Raw genomic sequence first — 27,874 nt, forward strand, 5'->3', positions numbered from 1 at the left:
TCCCTGTTGTGAGTGAGGTGGGTGACTGACTCATGGTTAGGAGGGGAGGGCAGGGAGACAACACCCCTGGACAGAGCTGACTAAGGTGTGACTCCAGGGATCTCCAGGGGCTAGAAGCAGTGTCCACTTCTCCAGGCGGCCCTCCTGAGCGTAGCTCTCCCTCCCTGCAATGCCAAGCCTTCTATGTGTGGCTGGGGGAGGGGGCTTGGAAGGTGAGACTTCAGCTGCTATTTCCTTCGCATTTTCCCCCTTACCTGACATCTCACCTATGCCCAGGCGCTGCCCACAGAGAGCTCAAAAAAGGAATGCTATTCCTTTTCAGACTTCTCAAACCTGAAGCCTGAATCATGCCACCAGGACTTCTATAGCATCTCTACCTAGTAGGAGATGCCTAACTCATGTATCAGGAGCCACCCAAGGGAGCAGACTGCTTAGCTGCCCTTAAGTAGCTAGGGCATAAGTTCAAAAGCTTTACATTTTACTGAAAATCTTATCCAAGCTCACCAGCTAACCATTTTATTACAAAAACCCAAGTGCCCTTCTCTCTGTTCCCATCTGCCTGTAAGAAGGGTGACCAAATTTCAAACAGTAAAGTTAGTAACCTAATTTTCCCTTGGGCTTCTTTGTGTCCCAGTAAAACTGGATCATCCTTCTTGCTCTTTTCTCCCCCATCTTGGTGCCTTTATTTGTCTCATGTGAGTGGGGCCAGCTGGGGACCAGCTAACCCCATGAAGAGTGGCCCTATTCACCAAATCTTTGTGGGACAGGTGAAGAGCCTCTATGTTCTTGTTGGAGATCCAAGCCAGAGCTCTGACCACCCAGGAGAGACAGAGCCTGCCCAAGGGCCTCGGAGGGGTTGGAAGTCAGACCCGCTGGATTTGAGGGAAGGGGGCAGGGCTGTAGAGAAATGCAGGGAGACTGGGTACAAGCCCAGAAATGCCTCATATCTTCCACTCTGGAGGCAGTCTCTTATCTTTGTCCTTAGGAGGCCCAGGCTCTGGGGGCCTCTGATAAGTGAGTATTATGGCCTCGGAGAGCAGGGAGAGGCACAAGAGGAAGGCTGGCAAAGGGGAGAAGCTCCAGCCCATTGACTCAAAGCCTGAGGAGGGAGGGAATGAGAGACCCTGCTCCAAGGGACAGCCAATGGGGGACAAAGAGAGGGAAAGGGAGAAGGCAATGAGCCTCCATACCAAATGAATTGAGAAAATGTTTTTAGGGAGTGTTGGAGGCTTGAGAGAGAGGGTGGGAAGGGGAAAAAAGGAGAGAAAAAGGGAAAGGGAAAGAGACAGAGCCAAGGAAAGAGGGAGGGAGGGAGAAGAGAGAAGAAGGGAAGAGGAGAGGGAAAGGGGAAGGGGAAGGAAGGAAGAGGAGAGGAAAAGGGAAAGGGAGAGAGACAGAGAAGGGGAGAGAGGGAGAGAGAAGAGAAAGAAGGGAAGAAAGGGAGAGAGATGAAAAAGAAAGGGAGAGAGGAAGGGAGAGAGCGGAAGGAAGGAAGAAGGGGAGAGAGACAGAGGGGAGGGGAAAGAAGAGAGGGAAAAGGGAGAGGGGAAGAGACAGACAGAGATAAACATACATAGACACACAGACAGACAGACAGACAGACAGACAGAGACAGAGAAACCTTATACTTTTGGGTGCTTACAATTACAAAAGCACTTTCCCATTCAATATTCAGTTGAATCTCACAACAATCCTATAAGGTAGGACATAACTATTCCCATTTTACAGATAAAGAAACTGAGGCTCATAGGGTTTAAAGGACTTGGCTAAAGACCATGTAGTGAATAAGAGGAACTGGGACTGGAACAGGTCAAATTTCAAGTCTGATGTGTTTTCCAAACAATAAAAATGTCACTTTAAGGTTCACAAAGCACTTTACAAATATGACCTCATTTGGTCCTGGGAGGGTGCTACTCTTATCTTTACTTTAAAGATGAGGAAATGGAGGTTGAGAGAGGTTTAAAAATTTTCCCCATTGTCACACAAAAGTTGTCTGTGGTAGGATTTGAACCTGGCTCTTCCTGACTGTGCCACCTACTAGTTATCATCACCCTTTTCTTCTCTCCCTAAAATGATGCCACTGGGTGCTTCTTTTCTAAAGTCATTCCAGGACACCAAGCTGAGTCACTCTATTCCCTGCTGCCTTGTCCTCACTCTACATCTGGGGAGACTGAGGCACAGAAAGACCGAACAAATGAGCTTGAAGAATGCTTGGGCTGGAGAAGACAAAGATTTAGGATTGGAACAGGGAGCTCTGATGTTAAACTCTGTCCTGCAGAACAGGATGGACATAACTTCCTCATTAGTAGTTCCTGATGGGTCCAGTATAATGAGTTTTTAGTCCCTAACTGCTTTCTAATGAGGCTAGTTCAGGATGCAGAACAGAGTTTGAGCTGTGTTGGTGATAGGGGTGGGGACCCTCCACTCTCCTAAAATCACAGGTTCTTGATGAATTTGTAGGGTTGATATGTAGACAATTGGAGCTGTCTGCAAGTTGACTGGGCTGTCTTGCTCCCTTCACTGGAGACTTTCCTCTGTTGGGAATGGGTCCTATTCAGGCAGGGCTAGACTAGCCTAACATTGAGCTCTGTTCCAATTCTAAGATTTGGGGCCCAGGCTCAGGGTCACAGGTTTTTTACTCACAGCATGGAGGATTGCATTTGGAGTCAGAGGACATGAATCTGAATCCTGGTTCAGCTCCTTTTTACCAGTGTAACCCTGGTTAGTGACATCCTACCTCTGGGCTTGATTCTCCCCATCTGTACAATGGGAAGAGCTGACTAGATGATTTCTGAATTCCTTTCCTATTTAAAAGTCTGTGATTCCATGATCAACGTAGGGTTGAGAGGATTTGGATGAGCCTTCAAATCCAGTTGTGTGCAGGGAGAATTAGGATAGTTCCTCATTAGGATAGAATTAGGATATTTAGGATAGTTCCTAAGTCAGAGGGTCACTCCAAAGCATGGCCAAGAACTCTGAATTTTCACTCTGTCAGTCTCCTCCAAGACAGCCTAACACCAGGATACTCAAGAAGTTACTCGTTTCTGATGGTCTCAGCTTAAATAGCCTTGGCCTCCTGGGTTACACAAACCTTCCTTTTGTGTGAGGGTCTATGGGGATGGCTAAGTGGCCAATGGTTCTAAGAAGCTGGGGTCTGAGGGAGGCAAACCTGATTTGGGAGTTGGGAGACCTGGATTCTGTTCCCAGTTCCCAGTTCTGCTGTTAACTTGCTGTGTGTCCTTGGGAAAATCACTAAATCTCTCCGAGTCTCTGTTTTCTCACCTATAAAGTAGGGTTAATAGCCAAACTACATTATGACTACTAAATGAAGAGACAAGAAAGTGCACTGAAACACATACAGCACTGTGCAGATATGATGGGAGTTAGGGGTTCAGTACAATTTAGTTCACTGAGCATGTATTAAACACCTACTGCAATCAGGGCATACTGGGTGCTGTGGACACAAAGATAGAAATGAGAGAATCCAGGAGTTCTGGTACCAGTTGCTGAAGGGAGGAGAAGGGCAATTTCTATCAGGTCACAGGTCTTGAAAGGTGCTGGCAGGAAGCACAGCCTGAGGCTGAACTCTGCTGGGAGAGTCAAGGGCAGGCTTCATTGTGAATACTGATGAGCTCAAGTTGAAGAATATCGAGGCTAGTGGCTGCATTTTGTGCATGATGAACACAGTCAGTCCTGATGATTGGTCAAGGGCTTGGGGAATGTTGGGGGAACCTCTTTCATTGTCTGGGATGGCAGAATGGTATAATTGATATCCAACTGCTTGTCTACTCAATGGGGGTGGGGTAGGGAGGGAGGAAGGGAGAGAATTTGGAACTCAAAGTTTTAAAAATGAATGTTAAATATTGTTTTTACATGTAACTGGGGAAAGTTTTTTAAAAAAATTAATTAAATAAATAAATGTTTGAGATGGCAGAACCACGTTGGGAAGACGGTGACCATGCTGTGGGGGTATGATTGAGCAAGATATGCCAAAGCTAAAGATGTAGGAGTTGGATGAATGGATAGAGTGCTAGACCTGGAGTCAGAAAAGATATGAGTTCAAATCCTGCTTCAGATACTTATTTGCTGTGTGACACTGGGAAAATAATGTAACCTCTGTCTCAATTTCCTCATCTATAAAATGGGGATAAAAATAGAACTTACTTTCCAGGGTTATTGTGATGTGAAATGAGATAATATTTGTAATGTACTTTGCAAACCATTACATGCTATATTAATGCTATCTATTATCTATTATTTATGATGCTTGAAGCTCTTTCTCAGACCAAGATGGGTGGGCAGAGGGGGTTGGTTCAGAGAAATGGAGAATAGGGGCCTCTTCTCCATTTTTTTTTTTTTTTTGTAAACGGAGCTAAAGCTGGAAGACCAAGTCCAAGGAAAGGAAAAATATGTTAGTTAATTTGAACTGGTCAACTTTCCATATGTAAGCACCATGAGAACAGAAACTGTCTTTTGCCTTTCTTTGCATTCCTGGCATTGACACTGGATGTGGCATGCAGTAGGTGCTTAATAAATGCTTATTGACTAATTACAGAATCTCTGGAGTGAGAAGGAAATTCAGAGACTATCTAGGCTGGCAGCCCTCTACAACCTATCTGAGAAATGGTCTTCTAGCTTTTGCCTGAAGCCCTCTGGGGAAGGAGAACTCATTACTTCCTGAGGCAGCCCTTTCTATATCTATTTCTTTTATCCCTTTTTATCTATCTATCATCTATCTATCTATCTATCTATCTATCTATCTATCTATCTATCTATCTATCTATCTATCTATCTATCTATCTATCTTTAGTTTCCAACATTCACTTTGATAAGATTTTGAGTTTGAAAATTTCTCCCCCTTCCCTTCCCTCTCCCTCCCTTGCAATCTGTATATCTACTTCTAATTGTTAGGACAGTTTTCCTGTTATCAAGCTTAGGTTTTGGTCTCTGTACCCTTCACCGATTGCTCATTGTTCTGTCTTCTGGAGCCAAGCAGAGGAAAGCTAAGCCCCCTTCCAAGGGACAGCCCTTCAAATACTTGAAGAAAGCTACCATGAGTTCCCCACCCAACTCCCTCCCCTTCCACCTAAGCCTCCTCTTCATGTGGGCTGAGATTGCATTAGCTTGTTTTTTGGGGAAAGGGGAAGCCCTCTGTCTTCTCTCTTCAGCATCTTAGATTGTGAAAGTTAGTGGTGCAAGGTTCTGATGTAGTCGTGGTCAAGTTACGCAGATGGCTAGAATAAGGATAAGAGGTACTAACCTATGTCCCGCAGGACAGAGGTCTCTTCTTGAGGTCAGGCGACATTTATGTTTCTCTTTCATGTTTACAAATATGTGCTACATAAATGATCTCATTTGTTCCTCATAACAACCCTGGGAGGCAGGTGCTATTATTGTTATTTCCACTCTACAAATGAAGAAACTGAGACAAAGGGAGGTTCAGTGACTTGCCCTGGGTCACAAAGTTAGGATGTATCTGAGGCTGGATTTGAACTCAGGTCTTTCTGATTCCAGGGGCAGTGCTCTGTGTACAATGGCACCACTTGGCTAACGTCTAACACGTTTAAATTCCTACATTTCCTAAAGAAAAGGTCTGGTCATGTTATTCCCCTTCTCAATAAACTTCAGTGATTTCTACTGACTCAAGGACCAAATATAATTTTATACTCATCTCATCCTTTTAAAATGTCTCTTTTTTGTTTTTTTTGTTTTTCATGATGTATATAATTATTAGTATAGCAATGTGACCAGAGATATACTAATAAATGCTTTAAAATGAGCTCTCTTTTAAATTTAATCACCGAGTTAGCTTATGGCATAACAGAGGTTCAAATCCAGCCTCAGATACTTCCTGGCAGTGTTACCCTGAGTATGTCACTTAGCCCCTCTTTGCCTCAGTGTCCTTAACTGTGAAATGAAGATAAGAGTAGCACCTACCTTCCAGGGGGGTTATGAAGATCTAATGAGATAATATTTGTAAAAACTGCTTAGCACAATGCCTGGCATGTAGTAGGCACTCAGTAAAACATTAAATCAAACCCTGATTGGTAGCATTTGCTGATTTCTGAAGTATAAACACACTGAAAATTTAACAATCAACTCTTGGAGATGACTCATGCACACCCTTATTTATATCTTAGACAATATTTGTAAATATACTATTTAAATAAATATTAAAAACATTTCATTGGTAAAGGTCTCTGACCAAAAAGGTTGGCAGCCTGCAATATATTTTCTTGGTGAAATCCCAGAATTGCCAATTTCAAAGAGACCTCAGACCTAGAGGCCACCTAGTCTAGTTTGTGCACACCTGATAAAGGATCACCACCGTAACATATAGAGCAGGTGGCCACCCAGCCTTTGTTCATAGATCTCTAGGGAGAGATCCACCACCTTCTGATCCAGCTGTTTCCTCCATTTTCATTGTGAGGAAGTTTTTATTCCCATTAAACCTAAATTGGCCCCTTTGTACCTTCTGCCCACTATTTCTAGCTCTGAACTCTGAGGTCAAACCACAAATAGAGTTGTTTTTCCGTGTGATACCCTTTCAAGAACCTTAAGACAGTCATACTGTTCCCCCCTCCCTGAAACCAACCTTCTCTTCTCCAATCAAATCACTCCCGGTTCCTTCAGATCCTCTTGTTGTACAGACTCAAAGCTTTTTAATCTTCTGATTGCCTTCCTCTCCAGTTTATCATGGTCCCTCCTCATTTGTGATGCCAGAACTGAACCAGATTCTCCAGTTGTCTGACTGAGATGGAATGTTTACTTCCTTATTCCTGGAGACTACACCTCTCTTCCCGAAACCCAAGTTTTCTTGGCCGTTGTATGAAGCACTGTGGACTCCTTGAACTTGTAGTCCCACTAAGACCCCCAGATCTTTTTCAGGCAAACTGCTCCCTAACTATGCTTTGCCCGTCTTGTACTTGTGAAGTGGATTTTTTGAACCCAAATATAGACTTTGCATTTATCTTTATTAAATTTTACTTTATTAGATTCAGTTCAATGTTCTAACCTGGGGATTCTTGACTGTGTGTGTGTCCAAGGTCCCTCTGGCAGTTGAGTGTCCAAGGCTCCCATCTGGAGCCTATGGGATGCCTTCTCACAATCATGTTTTTAAATGAATCAAATAAAATACATAAAATTGCAAAGGAGGTCAATCATGTTGAAGAAAATATATATTTTTCCTCATTCAAATTTGTATTCCCTGGCATTGTTTCTATTTCAAGCATGAGTTTTCTCCTTTCTTAGATTCTCCTCTTTTCCCCAATACAGTTTTTTTTTAAATCATTTTTGTTTTATTGGCTCTCCTTGCTGGCCCCAGCTTGTCCCTGACTTCAAAGTTCTCTCATACAGTACTCTACCCCACTTTGGTACTCATCCTCTGTTACCTGCTCTCACTTTCCTCTTCCTTTAAGAATCTAAGTTGTTAAGAGTCTGGGCAATTTTCTGAGTTGGATCTTCCCAGTTAGGAAAGAAGGTAGTTCTCCCTAGACCACTCTCCTAGCCTCTGGAAAAAGAGGGGATGCTGCTGCAAGGTCTGGATCCTGATACCAGGGGCTCATCATTGACATTACAGCTTATGTATGTCCCTATTCTGATGCTTTAGGATGGTACGGAGGTGCTCCTTGTTCTCCAAAGCTCTGCTCATGGGTTCTACCAGCAGTCAGAAAAGCTTTAGGTCAGCATCATTCAATAAGTACTTATATATACTATGTATCAGGCCCTATGCTAAGTGCCACAGATACAAAGAAAGGCAAAATACAGTCCTTGCTCTCAAGGACTGAGTATCTAGTGACAGACTGGGGTCTCATAATGTTGGCAGAGGATCAGCACCAAGTTGGCCACACATGATGAGTTTTTTTGGGCACAGTAGCTTTCCAAGACTATCTACTCTCATGCACTGGGGTTTGATCAAACTGCCATCAGAATCACCAGTATCACCCCCAATCAATGCATCAATATGGCTTTTTAAAGTGTTGACTCTGAGCCAGGCACTGAGCCTTCACCATCACCATCATTGCCAACAATATCACCATCACCATCAATGATCACCTCTCATATCTCATCACTTTCAATATCATCTCCATTCTCAGAGCATTATTAAGCTCCTACTTGGCTCAAAGTACTGGGTAGAAGTAGACTTTGTCTCCTCCCTGTTGATGCTTCCAGTCTAAGAACCCTTCTCAGCAATAGGGGCACATGTCATTGGCTTCCTCTCCTTCTGCCTCCATGCAGGGTCCCTGCTGGCCTTTTCCAACTCCTAGAGCTCTGAAGGGATTCTGGGGGCAAGGAAGGAAGTGACTACTCTTTCTAGGATCATATATATATTGACTCCTAGAGTTCTGGGGACAGGAAGACATCTCAAGAAGTCTTTCCATTCCAGCAGGTAACTATGCAAGACAGAAAAGAAGGCCATTTGGTTTTCTCTTTGTATTATTTGTCAGTAAACCCAGTCATACCATTTTGGGGTGTAATGACCTCGTCTGTCTCACCATAACTTAAGATAATTGCATTAGAGCAGTCCTACGTGGAAGCAGGAGCCTGGATGAGATGACCTCTCATGGATCCTTCCAACTCCAGGGTACTCCCAGTCCCTGACGCCTTTCCCGGTCCCAGGCAGATTTCCTGGGCAGCCTCCTCTTTTGGCTCTGTGCTCTAGGAAGCGAAACCTTTCCCTAAGGGAGCAAGGCTGGCAAGGGGACGTTATAATTTCCATCTCAGCTGGTTCCCTTCTGAGCAGGCCTGTAAGTGTTTTTCTGAGCTTTGCACAGCCCGAGGTTTTCCAGTTGCTAGAGATTCCAACCAAAGTAAAGAGGAGGAATAAACAATCACTGGGCGAGGCTGTGGGATCCTCCCTGCTACCACCACTGGGACCAACCAGTCATTCAGGGTTTGGTCAGGCCACAGTTGGGGGTGAGGGAGGAAAGGAAGAGAAAGGGGGAACTGAGCTCTTCCTCAGGGGTCAGGAGTCCTTGACCACTTGTGTTCTCGCTGGCCTGGGCACATGTCCATCTATTTGCTCCTCCTATAGTGAATTATTGGTGCCTGATGTATTGGGGTGGGGACCCTGGAGCTATACTGGGCTGGGCTGCAGGAAGATAATCAGAAGGCAGAGTCTGGAAACTGAGGAGTGATCTGGGGAGTGGGGAAAAGGAGCTAGGCCCCCAGGCCCTTCCCTGGGGACGTCCTTATAGAGAGGCCCTGCAATCCAGAATCCCACGGACCCTTTTCCAAGGTGTTGGAAGTGCAGCTTCCTTCAATAGAGTTCAGGCTTCCCTTTCCCTGTCTCCCTCAGGGCCCCTGATGTGAATGGGGCCCTTCCTGTTAGAGCAGGTATCAATAAACACATCTGAGATTCCCTTTGTCCTTGGCCCTCACAGAGCTCCAGCTGCTGGGCCCCAGGGAAGGTCCAAATCTAGATCCCCTGAGGCCACCATCCAGAAAAGGGCCTGGCCTGCTTCTTGGACTGCAGCATTCATCCTGGGCTGAATTGAGGATTATCAGTAGTGTGGAGTTAAGATTGGGGGAGTCAGGCAGGGCTCTGAGAGGGTCTGGGGAGAGTGGGTCTGTGGTTCTGGTCCCTGCTCTTACCCCAGAGACACTTAGTGACTACACCATCTCCCCCTTCTAAGGTCCTCACTCATGGGGGGGATGGCAAAGATTCAGACACACCCTTTGACTCTAGGTCTTGCTACCAAAACCCTAATTACCTTCCCATTTTACAGCTGAGAAAACTGAAGGTCTAAGAGAAGAGTTAGGATATCCCTTTCTTTATAGCAGGATGCATGGATGAGGGATTTAGATCAGACTTAAGGAAGAACCTTCCATAAGAGAGGGAATAGAATTTCTCTCTCAAGAACAGGGAATAATCTTTTTGGCATTATCTAGCTTTGGTGTGGGCAGCTGGATGATACAGTGGATGAGCGACTCATCTTCCTGGGTTCAAATCTGGCCCCAGACACTTATCAACTGTATGACCCTGGGCAAGTCACTTAACCCTGTTTGCCTCAGTTTCCTCTTCTGTAAAATGAGCTGGAGAAGGAAAGGGCAAACCACTCCAAGATCTCTGCCAAGAAAACCCCAAATGGGATCACAGACAGTTGGATAAGGCTGAAGCATGACTCAACAACAACAAACCTTGGTATAGGATAACTCTAGGCTCTATCCAAGCACTTGGGGCAAGGCCTCGGTTTCTTCAAGTGTCAAAAGGGATGGCTGGATTAGATGGCTTCTGAGGTCCCTGGGGAAGGGGATTGGGGGGATGGTGTAAGAGTCACTAAAATTTTTACTAGACCAGGGGTGGGGAACCTGCAGCCTTGAGGCCACATGTGGCTTTCTAGGTCTTCAAGTGTGATCCTTTGACTAAATTCATTCAAATTGACTAAATGGACAAAATTATGACTGAATTCAGTCAAAGGGCCACACTTGAGGACCTAGAGAGCTACATGTGGCCTCGAGGCCACAGGTTTCCCATCCCTGTAACTAGACTTAAGATTTCATCAGAATAGGAAAATCCCAAAGAGGCGAATTCTGTACCAACACAGATTCTCACCTGCTCCTCTGCAGCTTGCCTCAGAGGTAGCTGGGCCAAAGAGTGGTTAAGTGACTTCCCCAGAGGAGTCAGTATGTGTCAGAGGTGACATACCACGTCTTCCTGGCTGGGGTCAAAGGCCTGATTTCTAGTTCCATCTCCACCCTGCCTCTTGGCAGTCATAGTATTTTATATTACGTAGTGTGTAGTGGGTTACAACTTTGTCTTCACTCTCTTCAAAAGAAATAGGGCAATTCTGGGGCATCAGGGAGGGGCTACCCAGGTCTGCTGGCGTCTGAGTCTTCCCCTCTCCCAGCTTCTTAGCCGGCTTTCTTCTGGTACCACAACCTCCCTTTCCTTCTACCACATGCACATACACACATGCACACATACAAAGTCCCCCTCCTGTCAGTAGCACAATGCGAATAATAGAGGTCCCCAAAATGGTCACTTGGGCGATCTGCAATACCCCTATTGGAGGCAGGTGCTATTGGCCCACTCCTTTCAGAAGGGAAGACAATCATCCTTGGAGCCTTAGAGGGAAGTGGCCCAGTTGGATAGTACTTCTAACCCATCTTCACCATTCCCTGGGGAGATGCTTGGCAGTGCTTGGAGCCCCTGGACCAGGCAGGGATGGGGCACTGGCACTCTGTGGGTGGAAGGGAGCTTCTCCCAGATTCCAGGAGTGGTTCCATGATGGCATCCCAAGCCTGGCCAGGAAACCCACTGACCAATGGAGGATGCAAGGCTCTGCCCATTGTGGCTGTGAGTGCAGACCCATATGGCTGTCCAGAAGTAGAGGAATATGCTCCTCAAACCCCTCCCCTTTATTTTACACTGTCTCCTGGGGCCTTTCTAAAGCCCCTTCCCTGAAAGAGGCAGAGGCCTTGGAAAGCAAAGCCAAACCATCTTTCCAGTATGAGATGAGCAGGACTGGGAGGCTTGTGGAAACAGCCTAGGATTATCCAGCACCCCCCAGATAGCTAAGTGCTGAGGTGCCAACAGCGATTGCCCAAGCTCCAGGCCAATGGAAGGTCACTCTGGCCAGCTGGCTCTGCTTTGGGGGAGGTGGGGGAAGCTGAGCAGGGTGGAGGGAGGTACCAACTTCCCACGGATTCCATTCTGCTTTCCTTTCCCAGAAGGAGGGAAGGAGGGAAGGAGGGGTTACCTTCCCATTCTGTGCATGTGCGTTATCCACTGCGTGGGGCCAGCTGGCTGGCCTGCCTGTGGCTGCCTCCCGAGGCCAATACTGTGGCCTGCTTGGCTTGGGGCCTGGACAAGTGTGGATACAGGGACTATTTTATTCTCTGATGTGCTTTCTCACAAAACTCTGGAGGCTGAACTCCCTCTTTCCCTTCCCCCTTCCATCCAGGCCCCATAACAATGTCCCAGGTGCACAGGGGATTAATCTGGCCTGAATTAAACGCCCTGCTGCTACCAACAATAGAAAAACACATCCTCAAGCCAGCTAATGATACTTCCAGCTCTGCTATTTTATATACATATATAAAAGCACAGATGTGCACACATACACACACACATCCATATAGATATATGCATATGTCTATATATAGGATTAGAGTTGGAAGGGGCTTTTAGAGATCATTTAGCCTAATTCTCTCATTTTTGCAGATGAGGAAACTGAGGCTCAGAGAGGTCATGTGACTTACCCAGGGTCACATAGCTACTAAGTGAGAGTGGCAATTCTTGCTCCCAGGTCTTTCTGATTCCTGGGCCATCCATTTTATCCACTATGCCAGGCTGTCTTTTAAAAAAAAATTTTAATTTATGAAATAAAACAAGCATTTCCATAACCTAGTACAATAAAAAGATTTCACTTGGTACAGGGAAAAGGGAATATAAATAATAACAGTTAACATTTATGTGGTGCTTCAAGGCTCACTGAGCACTTTGCAAATATTATCTCATTTCATCCTCACAACAGCCTTGAGAGGTAGGCCCTACTACTGATATCGTCCTCATTTCACAGCTAAGGAAACTGAGCTTATGTGACACGCCCAGAGTCAAGATGTCTGAGGCTGGATTGGAAGTCAGCTCTTTCTGAGCCCACTGTACCTCCTTGTGGCCTCTAAAAAGGCTTTTGCTATGGAGTTGGGTTTGAATACTAGACCTGAGTCTATTTAACTGTGCGATCCTGGCCCAGTCACTTGACTTCCCTGGCCTCAGCTCTCATGGCCCAGTTCTCCTATAATTTCCATGGGTAAAATAAGGGCGCAGCTATGGGGGAGCGATGAGGGTCCCTGATTTGGAGTCAGGACCTGGATTAGAATATAGGCTTTGCTGCTCACTAGCTGTGGCTCCTTGGGCAGCTTACTTGACATACTTCTCTGAGCCTCAGATTCCTCTCCTGTAAAATGAAGCCCCTTCCCTGCTAATGTTCTCTACTTCTTATCCTCTTCCAGCAGAACCAAGGTCCTTGAGGACAGGGGCTCTTTTCTATCCCCCCTTGACATAATGCATATGCGGACATATTTAGGCCAATGTCTGTGTCTATCTGTATTTTAACTTTTTAAAATCTTCTAATCCTTTGAAAGCCTAGAGAAGAACAAACTGCTCTCTGTCCTTGGACCCAAACTGGAAATGATCATGGGTTGAGACAAACCAACCAAAGGGATATTTTCTGCTAACTCAGGGTCAACCCCTGAAATCCGCTGGTGTTCCTGGCAGCGGCACAGGGTGGGAACCTGACCCTGTAGAGGTCAGCACCTGGGAATGTCCCACCTACCTCCTCCCTGGCTTGTTTCTCATGAAGCTTGAAATCTCAAATAATTCTACTCCCCCTCAACCCTTCCCCACTCCCAGTATTCTGCCTCTTTCTCTTTCCCTGATCCTGCTCCCCAGCTCCACAAACCTGAATTCCTGGGTTTTCTTCTCTTTTCTCAGAAAAGGGAAGAGGTCCTCTGGAGGACTGGGGGTGGGGTGGGGATGTGAACTAGGGAGGAGAGAAGAGTGTTTTACAAATTCCTTCCTCCTCCAGTCCCATGTTCTTGGGCCTCATTGCTTCCTCTGCCAAATTCCTACCCAGCAGGGGATTTTGGTTCCCAGGCTTTGCCATATCCCCTGACTACCTCCCATGGGGCAATGCTCTCTAGAGTTCCTCGGGTTTCTACTGGAGCCTTGATTACTCAAATTTGAGGATCATTCCTGATAACCACTCATTGGTTGCTTGGTCAGCTAAGGGTGAAGGGATTCTGTGGGATGCAGCTAGGCTGGCAGGTGTGGACTCAGTCAGGATGCCACCAGGAGAGAAAGGCAAAGTATAGAAAGATAATGGTCAGAACATATGTCTATGTGAATGTTGGTCTCTCTATGTTCCAAAGGCTTTTTGGATTATCTGCTATCTTGAATTACATAGGCTTTTTCTTCCAAATTTGTCCCTAGATTATCTTTGGTCCAGTTGGCAAAATCCCTTTCTTACTAGGCGGAGGATGAGGCTGTTGTGTCTTGAATGCTATGAACAGGGCAGGTCCCTCCCACTGATCCCCCCACAGGCCAGAAGACCTATCTACCCAGTTGATTTCAGGTATAGAGTCATCCTGGAACCAGTGAGGACTTCTGGAGGGAACTGACAAAAATGTGGGGCCATGCAGGCCTGAGTCATTCCTGCTGCAGTCCCAGCTTCCCAACAAACAACTCTCTCCCAATCCTTTTCCACATCTCCATCTCTTTCTCTCTTTCATTTTTCCATTTCAACATTCTGTATCTGTTACCTGTCCATACCTTGACCCTAGCCTATTTGCCCTCTGTCCATCGCTCCATTCCAAGTCACCTAATCTCACCCATGTCCATGCTTTCATCCCAATCACTTTATCTCTGTTTCTACCTTCATTCCCCCAAAATTCTATGTTGACCTGATCCCACATTTCCAGTCCTTCCCTGTCCATTCCTCCAACCCAACACCCTCTACTTGTTCATACCATGACCCTGGCCTGTTTGTTCTCTGTCCATAGCTCCACTCCAACCACCTTAATCTAACCCCTGTCCACACCTCTATTCCAATCTTTCTGCCTACCCTATCACTTTCTCTCTACCACCCCATCCTCTAAATGTCAACCCTTGTCCCTTACTTCTTTCTGAACTCCCTGTGGCTGTCCCAGTCACCCCAACCTCTCCTGATCTCAGCTGGCTGATCAATAAACATTTATTAAATGTCCACTGTGTGCCAGGCCCTGAGCGCTGAGAAGACAAAGAAAGGTAAAAAGTAAAACCAAACCAAACACAGTCCCTGCCTTCAAGGAGCTTACATACCAACGGGGGAGACAACACTTGTGAGAAATATTGCCTGGGTTGAGTTCTTCTCTGGAACATTGAGGGAGGAGAAGGAAGAGGAAGAAGAAAAGGAAAGGGAAAAACACAGGCACAAGTCCAAAACTTGGGTGGGACAGGCAACAGAACTGATTTCTTTCATCTTAATCTCAAGGACTAGAGTTGGAAGGGACCCTGGAAAGGGATGACTCTAGAATTCACCCCTCTTGCCCAGCTATTATCTCTTAATGATCTGGGGCCCTTCCTTTGTCTTCCTATTCCTTCCAATTCCTAGCACTCTTAGCCTGAAGTCTGGATTCCACCCCAGCTCTGCCATTATCTTGCTTCCAAGACCTCAGGTAAAATGCTGATTTTGCCTGGGCTTCCCCTAGAATGCAAGGCAGGGGTGGGTTGGAGAAGATCATCTCAGAAGTTCCTTTAGACTCCTAAACTATTTTTATTTCATATAATTTAATTAAATAAGCTACTTCAGAGCCTTGAGGTCAGAGAGTGAAGGGTATGTGGAAGGAATGGTGGGGAGACAGGAGAGAGAACCTTACTATCTATATTCATTCCTTCCCTCTCCCACTCAACAACTACCTCAGGTTGAAGCTAACAGGGGAAGAGCCAAGGTGGGACAAATAGTACTGGGTGTTGCCCAGGGCTCTCTTCATGGTGGAACCCCCTGAAATCTCAGCAAACCACAGAGAAGAGGCCTAGGCAGGTGGCAACTGCCTTAGGGATTTTCCAGGTAAGGGAGTCAGATTTCTTAGTAGAGCCCAATCTACTGCTTTGGGGACCTCTGGGTTCCAGAGATAGCTGGAGGCAGGGTCTTGGAGGGAGCAAACATTTTGACATAGCTGAGCAGAGGGTTTATTCTGTCCAGTGGGGGCCCTGCTACCTAAGGGTCAAATATGGGCACTGAGCCCTAGCAAGGGAGCGAAAGAGGAGGTAGGAAGTATCAAGGTAGGCTTCCTTTATCAGCCCTAACCATGATGGCCCCCCTCCCACTGCCATCTGAAAGAGAACTTGCTCAGATGCACCTTAGCTCCTTCCATTGGTCCTTGCCTCTCTTAGTATGAAAAGCAATGTCTGTTGGACAGTGAGCTAGATCTAGAGTGAGGAGGCTCCACTTTGAATCCTGGCCCTGACACCTAACTGGCTATGGGATCCTCTGCAAGTTGCTCCCACTGTCTGAGCCTCAGTTTCCTCATCTGTAAAATGGGGATGCTAATGCCTGAATTATCTCTCCCAAGGGGTGCTGGGAGGGAAGCACTTTGGAAACCTTAAAGGGTTATTTAATGTCTTAATCCTAGAGTACTTTGACGGTTTACAAAACCCTTTCAGGCCTGTGAGTCTACGACATATCCAAAGAAAATAAAAATATTGCACTCACTCACCAGAGTCTCAGAATGTAGACAACATAGGTGTTATTTAGCATTCCTTTTTTTTTTTCTTCTTTTTACAGCTGAGGGCACTGAGGCTCACAGGGACAAAGTTATTCACCTGCCATGGAGCAGAGCTGGGATGCAAGCCTGCTGCCAAGGGCTCTGTCCACTCTGCCTCAGCTGCCTCCTTAAAGGTCTCTGCTGAGCTCATAAGAGGCCAGTGGACACAGGATGCTGGTGTTCTCTCTGTGTTGCTAGAATGGAGAAGTCCACTGACCAACCCTCCCACCCTGCCTGTTCTGCAGTTAGCCTTGGCAGCTGTGCAGGGAAATTATTCGGCTTGGGAACAGCCTCTGCTTTCAGTTTCTCTTGGGAGGAACCAGTCTTTTCCTGAGCTTTCTTTCATTCAGGGATGGTGAATGGGGCATTGCTGAAAGTAGCAAGTACCCTGTACAAAGGCTCTAGTCCCAGGCTGGGGAGGAGGGTGGGGTGGACTGAGAAGATGTACAAACAGCTCACTCCAAGAGCTTGGGTGGTGTATGTGCTTGAGCATGTGTGTGTGTGTGCGTGTGTGCGTGTGTGTGTGAACAACCCGCAAGGCTCTTCATTTGGCCAAGTTGGGGCTGTGTGGATCAGTGGTCAGCTTTGCTCTCAATGCTCTTCAATGGTCAGAGCTTTGCTTTGCCTCAGTTTACCTTCCCAAGAGAAATCTTGGGAGGATTGTTCTCTTTCCCCAAATTTGTTTGATTAGAAGAATGTGAAGTCTTTGAGGACAGGGACTATTATTTTGTCTTGTTCAGCATAGGGACAGGTACGTAACAAGTATATCTTGAATGTTTGTTGAATTGAACTCAGATGGTTTTAACCTAACCTCTGGACCCCTTCTTAGAATAGTGATTTTTCTAAAAAAATTCATGCTTGAAGGGAATGTCAAATTTCTGTTAAAGGTTAGTGAAAATAAAGATGTAATGTTTTCCCATCTGAGTTCATGGACCTCTTGAAATCTAACTGTGGATCCCCACCTTAAGAACTCTGAATTTGACTCAACTTAGTTAAGTGTGGTCCTGATGTTGGGAGTAGGTTGGGTACAGAAGATGAGATGCGTCTTATCTACAGTTCCCTGAATATACTTCCATAGATCTTCAAGTACCTGCCACACTTTGGGAAAGAGTACATCCTCCACTTTCTGTAACTTAGCAGTCTATCTCTGAGAGCTGCTGTGGCTGAAACCCATACCTGGAATCAAGAGCCCTCTCTACATTTAGCTTGGGCCCTCCCTCTCTTCTCTGCAGAGATTGCCAGGGGGTATTGGCTAGTTTCACTGACAGGCTTTTTCTTTCTTTCGTTATAAAGTTTAGGTAGGGGAGAAGAGAAAGATAAATTGGGAAATTAAAGTGATGTGAAAATGAAAGTTTAGCACTAGCAATTTTAGGAACCAGTAAACTTGGCCTGGTCTTCAGATGGCAGTCACATAACCCACCACGGAGGCTTAAAACTGTTACAATTTGGAGCACTGGTCAGAGTTCACACTATGCTGGTATAGCCTTCAAGCACCCAAAGCATCCATACCCCGGGGAGCATCAGAGGAGGACTCTGGTGGAAGTCTTCTGAATGTCCATTTTGCTTTTTAACTCAGAAGGTTCTGCCTAGGATGCCTGCAAGGTCCTCCTCCTTCTTTGATTAAGTACCAATCACACTTAAAAGCCCAACTCAAAGGCCATTTTCAGTCACTTACATTCATCCTCCAATCAGGCACCAAAGTGACCTTCCTAGGGGACAGGCCTGTGCCTGTCATCTCCCTACTCGATAATCTCCAGTGGATCCTTTTTAGCTCCAGAATCAAACATAAGAAATCTGACTGCTACCTGGAAGATCTCTAAGGCAGCTGCTATACCACCTTGTACTTCTCCTCTGGGGCTTGCCTCCCCTCCTCCCCAAGCTTTTCAGTCTTCTTACACTTCATCCCCCAATATGTCCCCTGCAATTCAGCAACGCTGATCTTCTCTCTGTTCTTCAAACACAACAATTCCTGACTTGGCACTGCCTGTTGGCCATGTCTACAGTATTTCACCTCTTGGCTTCCCTGGATTCCTTTAAGACTCAGGTCAAACCCCACATTCTGCGAGATGCCTTTCCCCTGCCTTATCAACCTCTGAGATTCTACTTATGCTGTGTATATCCTATATGAGATTTTTTGTTGTTGTTGTATATCATCTCCCCTGTTAGAATGTAAGCTTCTTGAGATTAAGGGCCCTGTTTTTACCTTTCTTCATATCCCCAGAGCTGAGTATGTGCTTGCTAAATGCTTGTTGACTGTTTGATTGACTGATTGATGAAATCTGTCCTTTTAATAATAATTTCCATAGCACTTGGAAGTTTACTTCAAGCCCAGCACTGCAGGCATCCACATCGTGGACGAATGTGTCAATGAGAATGATTATGGTTGTGTCCAACTAACACAGAATGGAGGTCCACAGAGCTGGAATACTTCTCTGGAGAAGTAGGCTGACTTCTGGCATACAGATACTCTTCTCCAGAATGGGGACCAGCCTGGCCCTATGTTGGGGGCTGGGTTTGGGATTGCTAGTGCTTAGAACATAGTAAATGCTTGATAAATGCCCATTGACTGACCCATGGTTATTTAGTCAGGGGTAACTGGGTTTTCGTCTCTTCACATAGGTCAGGTGGCAGCCCTCAAGCTCACCACTCCATATTCCCTCTATGTCTGTCCTGAAGGGCAGAATGTCAGCCTGACCTGCAAGGTCTTGGGCCCACTCATAGACCGACATGACTTACTCTATAAGACATGGTACTTGGGACACCAGGAGAACCAGAGCTGCTCAGAGAGAAGGCCCATCCGAAATGTTACAGACCGAGAGCTGCACTCACACCACAGTGGGCATCACACCAACAACAGCCAGAATCCTGCTGGGCACAAGGACCCCAACCTGCACCATGGGGTAGAGTTGAGATCTGACCACCACGGAAACTTCTCCATCACCTTGCTTAACCTGACTTTGCAGGACAGTGGCATCTATTGCTGTGCAGTGGTGGAATTTAACCACCATCACTCTCAGCAGACAGTCCATGGTCTTGTGGAACTCCAGGTGCAGAAAGGTGAGCCTTGTATACAGGTGACAGTGTGGCATGTATCTGGCCCCAGGGGAGTAGGGAGGAAAGTAAGTGTGATTTTGTGACTGTGGGAGCATATGTGTGACTTATCAGTTACCGAATTGAAGGTTGCCTTCTAGATAGTCTCATCCACATTTTCATCCACACATGTTACAGTGTGAAAACTGAGGTCTTGATGCCAAAGTGAAATCATTTATAAGGGGCAGAGCTGGGATTTGTACCCAAGCTCTGTGTATGTGTGTGTGTGTGTGTGTGTGTGTGAGACACTGGGGACATATAACTATGGGAGAATGTCATTAAACAGCAGAGTATAAAACAATATATTTGTTCCTATGATGGGTGAGATTGAGCGTATTAATGCATTTCCCATTAGCATGGACTGACACTCAAGATCCTGCTGTGTTTGTCTTAGTATGTTAGCGTGTACCTGCCTGTAATTCCATGAGGACATGGGTGTGAGGATCTGTACCAGTGTACAGTCAAGGCATCAGCAGGCTTCTCACCTGACAGTAGGGATAGGGAGTATTTCACCTCATTTGTTCTCTCTTTCCCTCCATAGGCCAAGCCCCACTCTCCAAATGCACGTTGCACCCAGCCTCCACCCAGGAAAGTGAAAGTAAGAATCCTCCCTCTCCTCTCCTCTCCTCCCTTCCCCTCTCCTCTTCTCTCTCTCTGTCTCTGTCTCTCTCTGTCTCTCTCCCCCTCTTTCTCCCTCTCTCCTCCCTCTCTCTCCTTTTCCCCTAAGCATGCCCTTGCATATTCCTGACCCCTTGGGGCCAAAGCTGACAGAAGTCAACTTGCCCAGCATCAGTGCTGGCATGTGTGTGTAGGTCCCATAGGCCAAGGGCCTCTTATCTCTTTTGTAGTGATGGGGAAGGGGTAAACAGGGGCAGAGGATTTGACTGGGCTAGGCCTGGAAGCCTGATGAGAGGTTCTTTAGCAGGAGAGCCCCACAGAACCTTTGGCCACAAGCAGGCTACAGGAAGTCCAAGCAGGAGGTAGGAGGCTCCTGTGGTAATGCCCCCAGCTCCCTAGCTCCTTGACAAAGAACAACTTCAGGAGGATTGTGGGATTTCTTTTCAGAAGAGGCCAGGATGGTTCCCACTGTGCCCAGTGGCTAGACAGGTCAGAGCATGACTTCCCACTCCCTTCCACCCCCTCTTTTTAAACAATGCTTAACCTATGAGTTAGCCCAGCAGATATGCGTCTGATCCCAACCCTCTTCTTGAGTTTAAAGTCTGTAGTCCCATTTCACAGACTCTGTCCCTTCTCTAAGCTTGAATTTGGACCCTATAGTTAGTGTATCATGGAAGACCGAGTGTTAGAATCAGAGTTAGGAGAACCAGGATTGGAATCTTGCCTCTGATGCTGTTTAGTTACATGGCTCTAGGCGCAATGCTCAACTGCTTTGACCTCAGTTTCCTCATCTGTAAAATGGGCATAACAATCTCATCTGCCTCACAGGCTTGTTGTGAGGAAAAAAGGAGATAATGGGCGAACTAGGTGACCTTTAAGGTCCCTTCCAGCTCCTAATTTGTGATTTCCACGACTTAGTTGAAGTTCAACAAGAATAAAAATGTCACATGTGAAGAACTGTAGCATGGTAGGAAGAATCTTGGATTTAGAGCCTCAGGACCTGGGTTCCAATCTTAACAACCTGGTCATCCTGGGTGAGTCACTTGCCTTCTCTGGACCTCAGTTTCCTTATCTGGAAAATGAGGGGATTATACTGGATGATTTCTAGGGTCCTTCCAGTTCTACAATCTATGTAAATTGTTTTGTAATGAACAGTACTTTGAGGACCTACCATTTTGTTGGGGGTTAGTACCCCTCCTTTACTGATGGAAAAAGCACTAAATCTATGTGTTATACTTTATGTTACCTCTCTCTGAGCTCCACCCCGATCCTGAGCTCTGCCTGGGTCCCCTCCCTCCGAGCCCTCCCCCCCATCCCGGACACAGGGACAGAAGTTTAGCCTCTTCCAGACAGCTGCTCATCTACTTTCCAGTGATTCTCAGGTAGATTATTGGGGGTGGACCTCAGGGAAGAAGAGGGAAGGGGCCCTGAGGGCTGAGCCACAGGTACTCCATTCTGGAGGGTTCGCGTGGCTCTTCATCTTAGAGACAATTTCTTCCCTTTCCTGGTCACTTTCCTCTTCATCTGACCTGAGGGTATGAACGGTATCTACTCTTGGGCAACCAGGACTAGAGTTGTCCACCCCTTCGCCTCAAGATCAGCTGTTATGTACAGGTCTTAGAGGATATGAGGACCAGGGGGAGGTGATTCATCTCCACTCACCTCAATCCAATTGTCCTCCTGTCCTAATTGTGATTGGTGACTTTCCTTGGAAGGTGTGTGAGGTGGGAGTGATGCTTGGCCTCCCTAAGGCTATGTCCTCTAGAGGGAATCAGTGGAAAGGGAAAAGGACCAGCCCACTATTGAAAAGGCAAGACTCTGGCTTCCACTTTCCACGCTTATAAAAGCAAGAAGGTTAAACACCATCAGTTATACCCAGATTGCCTCCAGGACCCAAAATCAAGACAGGGGCAAGATCATATTCTCTGAAATGAAACAACAGCCCCTGAGTTTAGCAAGAAGACAAGGAGGAGGCATCTGGTCTGCTGAAGTAACTTGTCAGATTCTGCATTTTTAAAACAAGGGAGAGGAGCAATAATGGTCTGGCCTATCTAGTCATGTGGTACCATGGAAACCTACCTGCCTTCCCCTGGGAAGACTCCCCATACCTCCCCTGCCAAGTTCTGACCTGAGAAGGAGCTGGGAAGCCAATGGAGACATCCCTACAAGGATCTCCTTGCAATACTTCCTAAACTTTTAAATCCTACGATCCCACCATGAAGCTACTTTATTTAGCTCTGGAGAAGGGCCAGGGCCAGCCCAGGACATTTTCATTGAATTTCACCTCTATAGGTGGGTACTTAGCCATTCAGCACCTTGTCAACATGCTCTTATTAAGCACCTACTGTTTGCCAGGTATTGTGCCAAGCAGTGGGATACAAAACAGATAAAACCAGGCTCTGTCTTCCAAGAGTTCACATTTTAATGGGGAAGATTATTCAAATAACTATGGGCAAACGAGATGAAATTGGAAGTAACTGGAGGAAAGGCACCAGCATTAAGGGGAACTGGGAAAGGCTTCTTGTAGAAGGGGTTTTAGTTGAGACTTGAAGGAAATCAGGGGAACCTTGAGGTAGTGATGAAGACAGAGAGTTACAGGCATGGAGGAGATAAGGCAGGCTCAGACACCACCTCAGGATTATCCTTCATTTTGGACTCACCCACCTGAGATTGCTTGCTTCAGTAGGGGGATGGGGAAGGAATTTTCTTCTTGGTCTTGAGGGTTCTACAGTTGCCTTCCTATTCTAGGAATTCAAGATTGGGGCATAAAAGGGGGAGCAGAGGAGACATCAGGGTTCCCTTTTCATATCTGGGTCGTGTGTCATCCCAGGGTGTAGTGTTCTCATAGGGAGACGTTCACTGTTGGGGATGAAGGCTCAGGTCCCTAGGAAGTGGGGAGTCAGATGGGGTCCCTACACACCTAAAACATAGAGTCTAGTTTCTAGTAAATAAGAGGAGAGGTCCAGCGATCTCTCATCTTCTTTATAGTTTATCTCTCTCGGGCACCAAAGACCCTAAGATTTTCATCTTCCTCACCATAAACCAAGCGATAAGCTAAAATATGCTTACTGGCCAAACCCCAATCAGAATCTCTGTATTAAATTTTGACTGAATCAGCCAGTTATTTTTTAAAACTATGCAATCAATACATTTTCATTTCACCTCTTTGTGACCTCAGTCTCCCCATCTGAAAAATGAGAGGTTTAAATTAGATGATCAGTAAGGCTCTTTCCAATTCTAATTTTCTGTGTTCTTCAGGCCCTTTCTAGCTCTGATATTCTATATTCTAATATCCCTTCCAGTTCAGAAATCTTGTTTTAAGGCCCCTCCAAATCTGACATTCTATGTTCTAAGGTTCTTCCTGGCTCTGATATTTTAAGATTTCTTCCAGTTCTGATATTCTGTGTTCTAAAGTTTCTTCTGGTTTTGATGTTCTGTATTCTAAGACCCCTCTTAGCTCCGATGTTTTGTGTCCTCACTATGACACTGCCTGCTAAGGATCCTTCCAGCTCTCTTTCCAGCAATGTGAAATGGAAACAAGCCAACTCATTTTCTGGAAGGACTGACCTGGAACCAACCTAGAATGCCAAATATTGCCTGAGCAGACACAAATCAAGCTGATATCTCATTTAATTAAGGTCCCTGATCTACACACATGACAAAGGTTATGTCCCAGCTCACTGTTACTGTTCTTACCAAGTATCTGTTTGAAGCTCTACGTTTCAGGCCTCTTTCATTTGAAAAATTATTCATAGCATTAGAAACTCTCTGAACCCCAAAGGATTATTGGAGCAGGAACGAACCTAAGTGGACATCTCAAATGTCCCTTCCCAAATTTTGAGGAAATTGCGGTCCCTAGAGTCTTTTCACCAATGAATGGAAGACTGTTCAGGACCCTGAAATAGCCTGTCTGTATGGGGTAGGAGGGCTGTGCTGGCCTAACCTCTTTACTCTGAGAGGACCACTTCTGTGATTGTGGTGAAGCTTACACCTTTTCTGTTTAGTCACAGTTCTCATGAATTGATCACTGACCACTTCCCCTACTATAGACTCATCTCTTATCCTCATTTCCATCCTCCTTCTTCCCTTGAGGCCTTACAGAATGTCAGAATTAGTAAAGGGCCTTACATTTTATCCAGCCCAAACCTCTCATTTGGTGGATAAGGGGAAATTGTCCAAGGCTGCAGATCTTGTTAGTGTCAGGGCTGGGCCTAGAGCCAGATCGTGGAACTCAAAATATTCTTTCCAGTGGAACACACACCCTGATTATCTAAAAGTTAGCTTTCTAGTTTGGAAGGCCTTGGGAGTAGTACTGAGTGATCCCCAAAGGGAAGGGACAGGAAAAGCTAGAAACAAACAGAAAGGGACTGTGTAGCGTGAATGGTTCTTACTGACCCTCCCTTAGAAGCAAGATTACTCAGGAAGTTTACAATATATATATTTTTTATCACTACAGTATCAGATTAACTGGACAGCTATAGTGCATTAGAGAAATTTGACCAGGGTGATAGTGAACCTCCTTCTTCTCTGATGGAAATTGTCATTCTCAGTTATGTGTGAACGTAATCTCCTAGATTCTTTGCCCCTGTGAGACATTTTCAGCTTCTGTAAAAGAGGGAACGCTAACCCTCTCCCTCTCTGTGCAAGGCCATGAAGACGTATGTCAGAAGGTGTTCAGGCAATGTCTGATTTGTGCCCACAGAGAGGATGAGATGACCTCTGAAGGTTCTTCTCAGCTTTTTCTGGGGACTCTTCTCAACTATAGAGCTGCCATAATAATTACAATAACTAACATTTACATAGCACTTAAAGGTTTACAAAATGCTTTACTACTATTTTCTCTTTTTATCTCCCATCAATCTTGAGAGGCAGGTGCTCTTAATATCCCCATTTTACAGAAGAGGAAACTGAGGCACAAGAAAGTTAATCAGTGAACCCAGGGTCACACAGATAGTAAGTTTCTGAGCTAATCTTTGAACTTAGGTCTTCCTGAGTCCAAGTCCAGAATTCTATCAATTGAGCTGCTCAGATGCCTCAGTTAGAGTTCAGAAATGTTGTCACTGACTTGGATTCTCTTATCAGGAGCAAGAATCCTTAAACAATAAACAAATAAAACAAACGATAAATAAACAATAAACAAAACCCGGCAAAGGTTTGGTTTTGGGGTTGGGTTTGGTGTGTGGTGTGTGGCTTTGGCCAGCTCACTTCCTCTTCATGCATGGTAATTACCCCATCTGAGAAACGGGAATACTTTTATCTTTCTCCTTCCCTCATTGGGACAAAGCAAGGAGTGGTGGGAACCTCTCTGCAGAGCTAGCTGTAAGAAAGGCAGGGAGACAAGGGCTTCCTGGTTTTGTGGACTGACTTATCCATCCCTTTGCATCTAGGCAAGACTGCAGTTAGCCTGTATCAGCATCTTTAAGACAAGGTCTGACTGGTTGCTGCCAGGCCCACCCCGCTTCCCAAAACCAACATGACAGTATCTGCTCCCAAGGGCGCCATGACAATTGTCATATTTGTCAGTGTGGCCCCAGTCCTTGGCCAGCAGCATCTTGTCCAGAAGAAAAGGGTGAAAACCTTGGTAGACTTCTTTTGTGTGTTCTCTAAATTCTCCAGGGATCTTCCACAACCATGCCTGGTAATCTGTTCTATTGACAATCCTGCTTGCACAGTGAGAAATTTTTCCTTTGCATCTAACTGAAAACTCCTTTATTTTTTCCTAGTGTATGAAATTCAAGCCCAGATTACCTTAAGCAAAGTTAGATAACAGCAGGTGGGGGGGGGGAGGTGGGGAGAAGAGGGGAGGGGAGGGAGAGGGGAGAAGGTGGGGAGGTACATCATCTTCAGTGTGGCATAGTCCTAGGTTTTAATCCCACCTCAGCTGTGTGACCTTGGCCAAGTCACTTAACCTAGTTTCCTCAGCTGTGAAATGGAGATAATTGTAGCATTTGTCAGCATGGCACAGGGGCAAGAACCTTGGAGTTGAGCTTCTGGGATCAGTGCCCAGCCCTGTCACATAATTTCCTCATCAGTAAAATGAAGCCTTCGATTGGATGGCCTCCAAGGTCTCATCCACTCTAAATGGATGATCTACAATCCTGTGACCCTACATGGTTATGTACACTTTCTGAAGGTCAAAGGAGATGGTGTTATGCTAACCTCAAATGTGAGCGATTATTGTCATCATGATTGTTTCCCATCTATTAATTATTCCAGGGTCTCTCTTTTGCTTGGGATGGAGACATGCCCAAGGCAATGAAGAGTTGACTAGATTGGGAGAGGGAAGGTCCATTCTTGTCAACACCTTCTTGTCTGGTTTACCCCATAGGAGGAAATGCTTTTGAAACTGTCTCTGGGTTGCAGAAGAATTATTTCAAAATCACCAAATGGGGTGATGTGGAGGCTGCCACACCCACAGGGTAGAAAACATCTTTTGGAGGTTGGGGTTGTTAAAGGTTATCTCCTTTTCCCAAAGTGCAGCTTCCTGAGGGAGGGGTAGGGGAACTTTTTTTTAAAATTTAATTTCTGAAGTTAATTTAAATTCTGAATTCCCTTCCCCTAACTCCTACCCACAGAGAAAGCAAGAATAACATGCTTACACAATATTCTGAGAACTGTGTTTCTACAGAACTGATTTCCTTTGTAATCCTATGCATTTTATTTTATGTCTTTAAAAACATGGGAAGCTTCCAGACACATGATCTTAGGGCTGGGGTCTGAGCACCCCATCATTACCAGACTGCTCAAGGGGGTCCATGACACAGAAGGTTAAGAACCCCTGCCCTGCCCTAAGGAATTTGGCATCCCTCAAACTCCTTGTCCTGCTAGGAGTCCTCTCTTTTCTCACCTACTGCAGAGTAGGGGCTCCTGGTATGTCCTTAGAGCAATGAGCCTGTTACCTATGGTCCAATCCTTCTCACAATGCCCTGCAGTTTTAATGGTCTAGCACACCTCCTTGATCCTTCCTCCTCACCAGTTCCTCCCCTCTCTACCCCAACTGAGATCACCTCCTCAGGATGAGCTAAAGCTGACTCACTTTGGAAGGAGAATAAAGGTGGCCCTTGGTACAGAATGAAAGTCTCTTGGACACTGATTGGAGAAGGTTATGCTTAGCTATTATTCCTCCTTTTAAAACCACTGAGAAACCACCTGATGAGAGGGATGCAAACATCAGCCACCTCCTTCCCTTTCTGTCCCTCCTGTCAGTCCTGTGTCCAGTCTAGGACTCACAATCTAACTTCCCCAACGAGCAGGAATCAAGGAGAGAAAACCGAATCTGAGTTCATGAAATGTCAGAATTGCAAAATATTTTTACTTTCAAAATGTGTTGTAACTAACAAAGGCGAAGGATTTTCCAGTGAAGGTTCCTAAGGGACATACTTTAATATAGGAAAAAAAATGTTTTGCAATCAACATGTCACAAGTTCACAGATTTAAATCTGGGAAGGGTCTTAGAGGTTATCTAGCTCAATTCTATTTTACAAATGAGGAAACTGAGGTCATATTTTATAGATGAAGTAGGGCAAATGCCTTTCTTAAAGTCACACAGGAGACACTCTTTATGTGATGCATACTTTTAAAGTACATGAATAATATGAAATATTTAACCTGATTGCAAATGTATAATCTATATCTGATTACCCTCTTAGGGAGGAGGGAGGGGAGGCAGGAAGGGAAGGATAGAATTTGGAATGCAAAACTTTAAATAAAGGACAAAAAATAAAATACAGGAAAAGTGGGCTTTTAAGTAGACATCTCCTCTTCTGTTTATGCTGATCATTGGTTTGGCAAGAGCAGCTCGGCTGAAATTCTGTTCACTGAAATGCTGATTTTTTATATTATAGTGTCAATTCTTTTCTTGGGTTTGGGTCAGACTGGATGACAGCTGAGGTTATTTCCAGGCAGTGTGGTGTAGGGG

The 27,874-nt window shown here is 45.6% G+C and overlaps 2 protein-coding genes across 5 annotated transcripts in view; one reads left to right on the top strand and one right to left on the bottom strand.

Annotated features, from left to right (window-relative positions):
• CDH23 (cadherin related 23) overlaps positions 1-27,874 on the bottom strand; it is a 597,280-nt gene that overhangs the window by 59,738 nt on the left and 509,668 nt on the right. The window lies entirely within an intron of this gene.
• The window catches only part of VSIR (V-set immunoregulatory receptor), a 38,192-nt gene that overhangs the window by 1,054 nt on the left and 9,264 nt on the right, over positions 1-27,874 (top strand). Inside the window, exons 2-3 of the mRNA XM_072628253.1 lie at positions 18,868-19,305; positions 19,880-19,936. Coding sequence (XP_072484354.1) covers positions 18,868-19,305; positions 19,880-19,936 — 495 coding nt within the window. The remainder of the gene's footprint in view (positions 1-18,867; positions 19,306-19,879; positions 19,937-27,874) is intronic.

Source organism: Notamacropus eugenii, chromosome 1 (assembly GCF_028372415.1).
Source record: "Notamacropus eugenii isolate mMacEug1 chromosome 1, mMacEug1.pri_v2, whole genome shotgun sequence".
Classification (NCBI taxonomy): Eukaryota; Metazoa; Chordata; class Mammalia; order Diprotodontia; family Macropodidae; genus Notamacropus; species Notamacropus eugenii.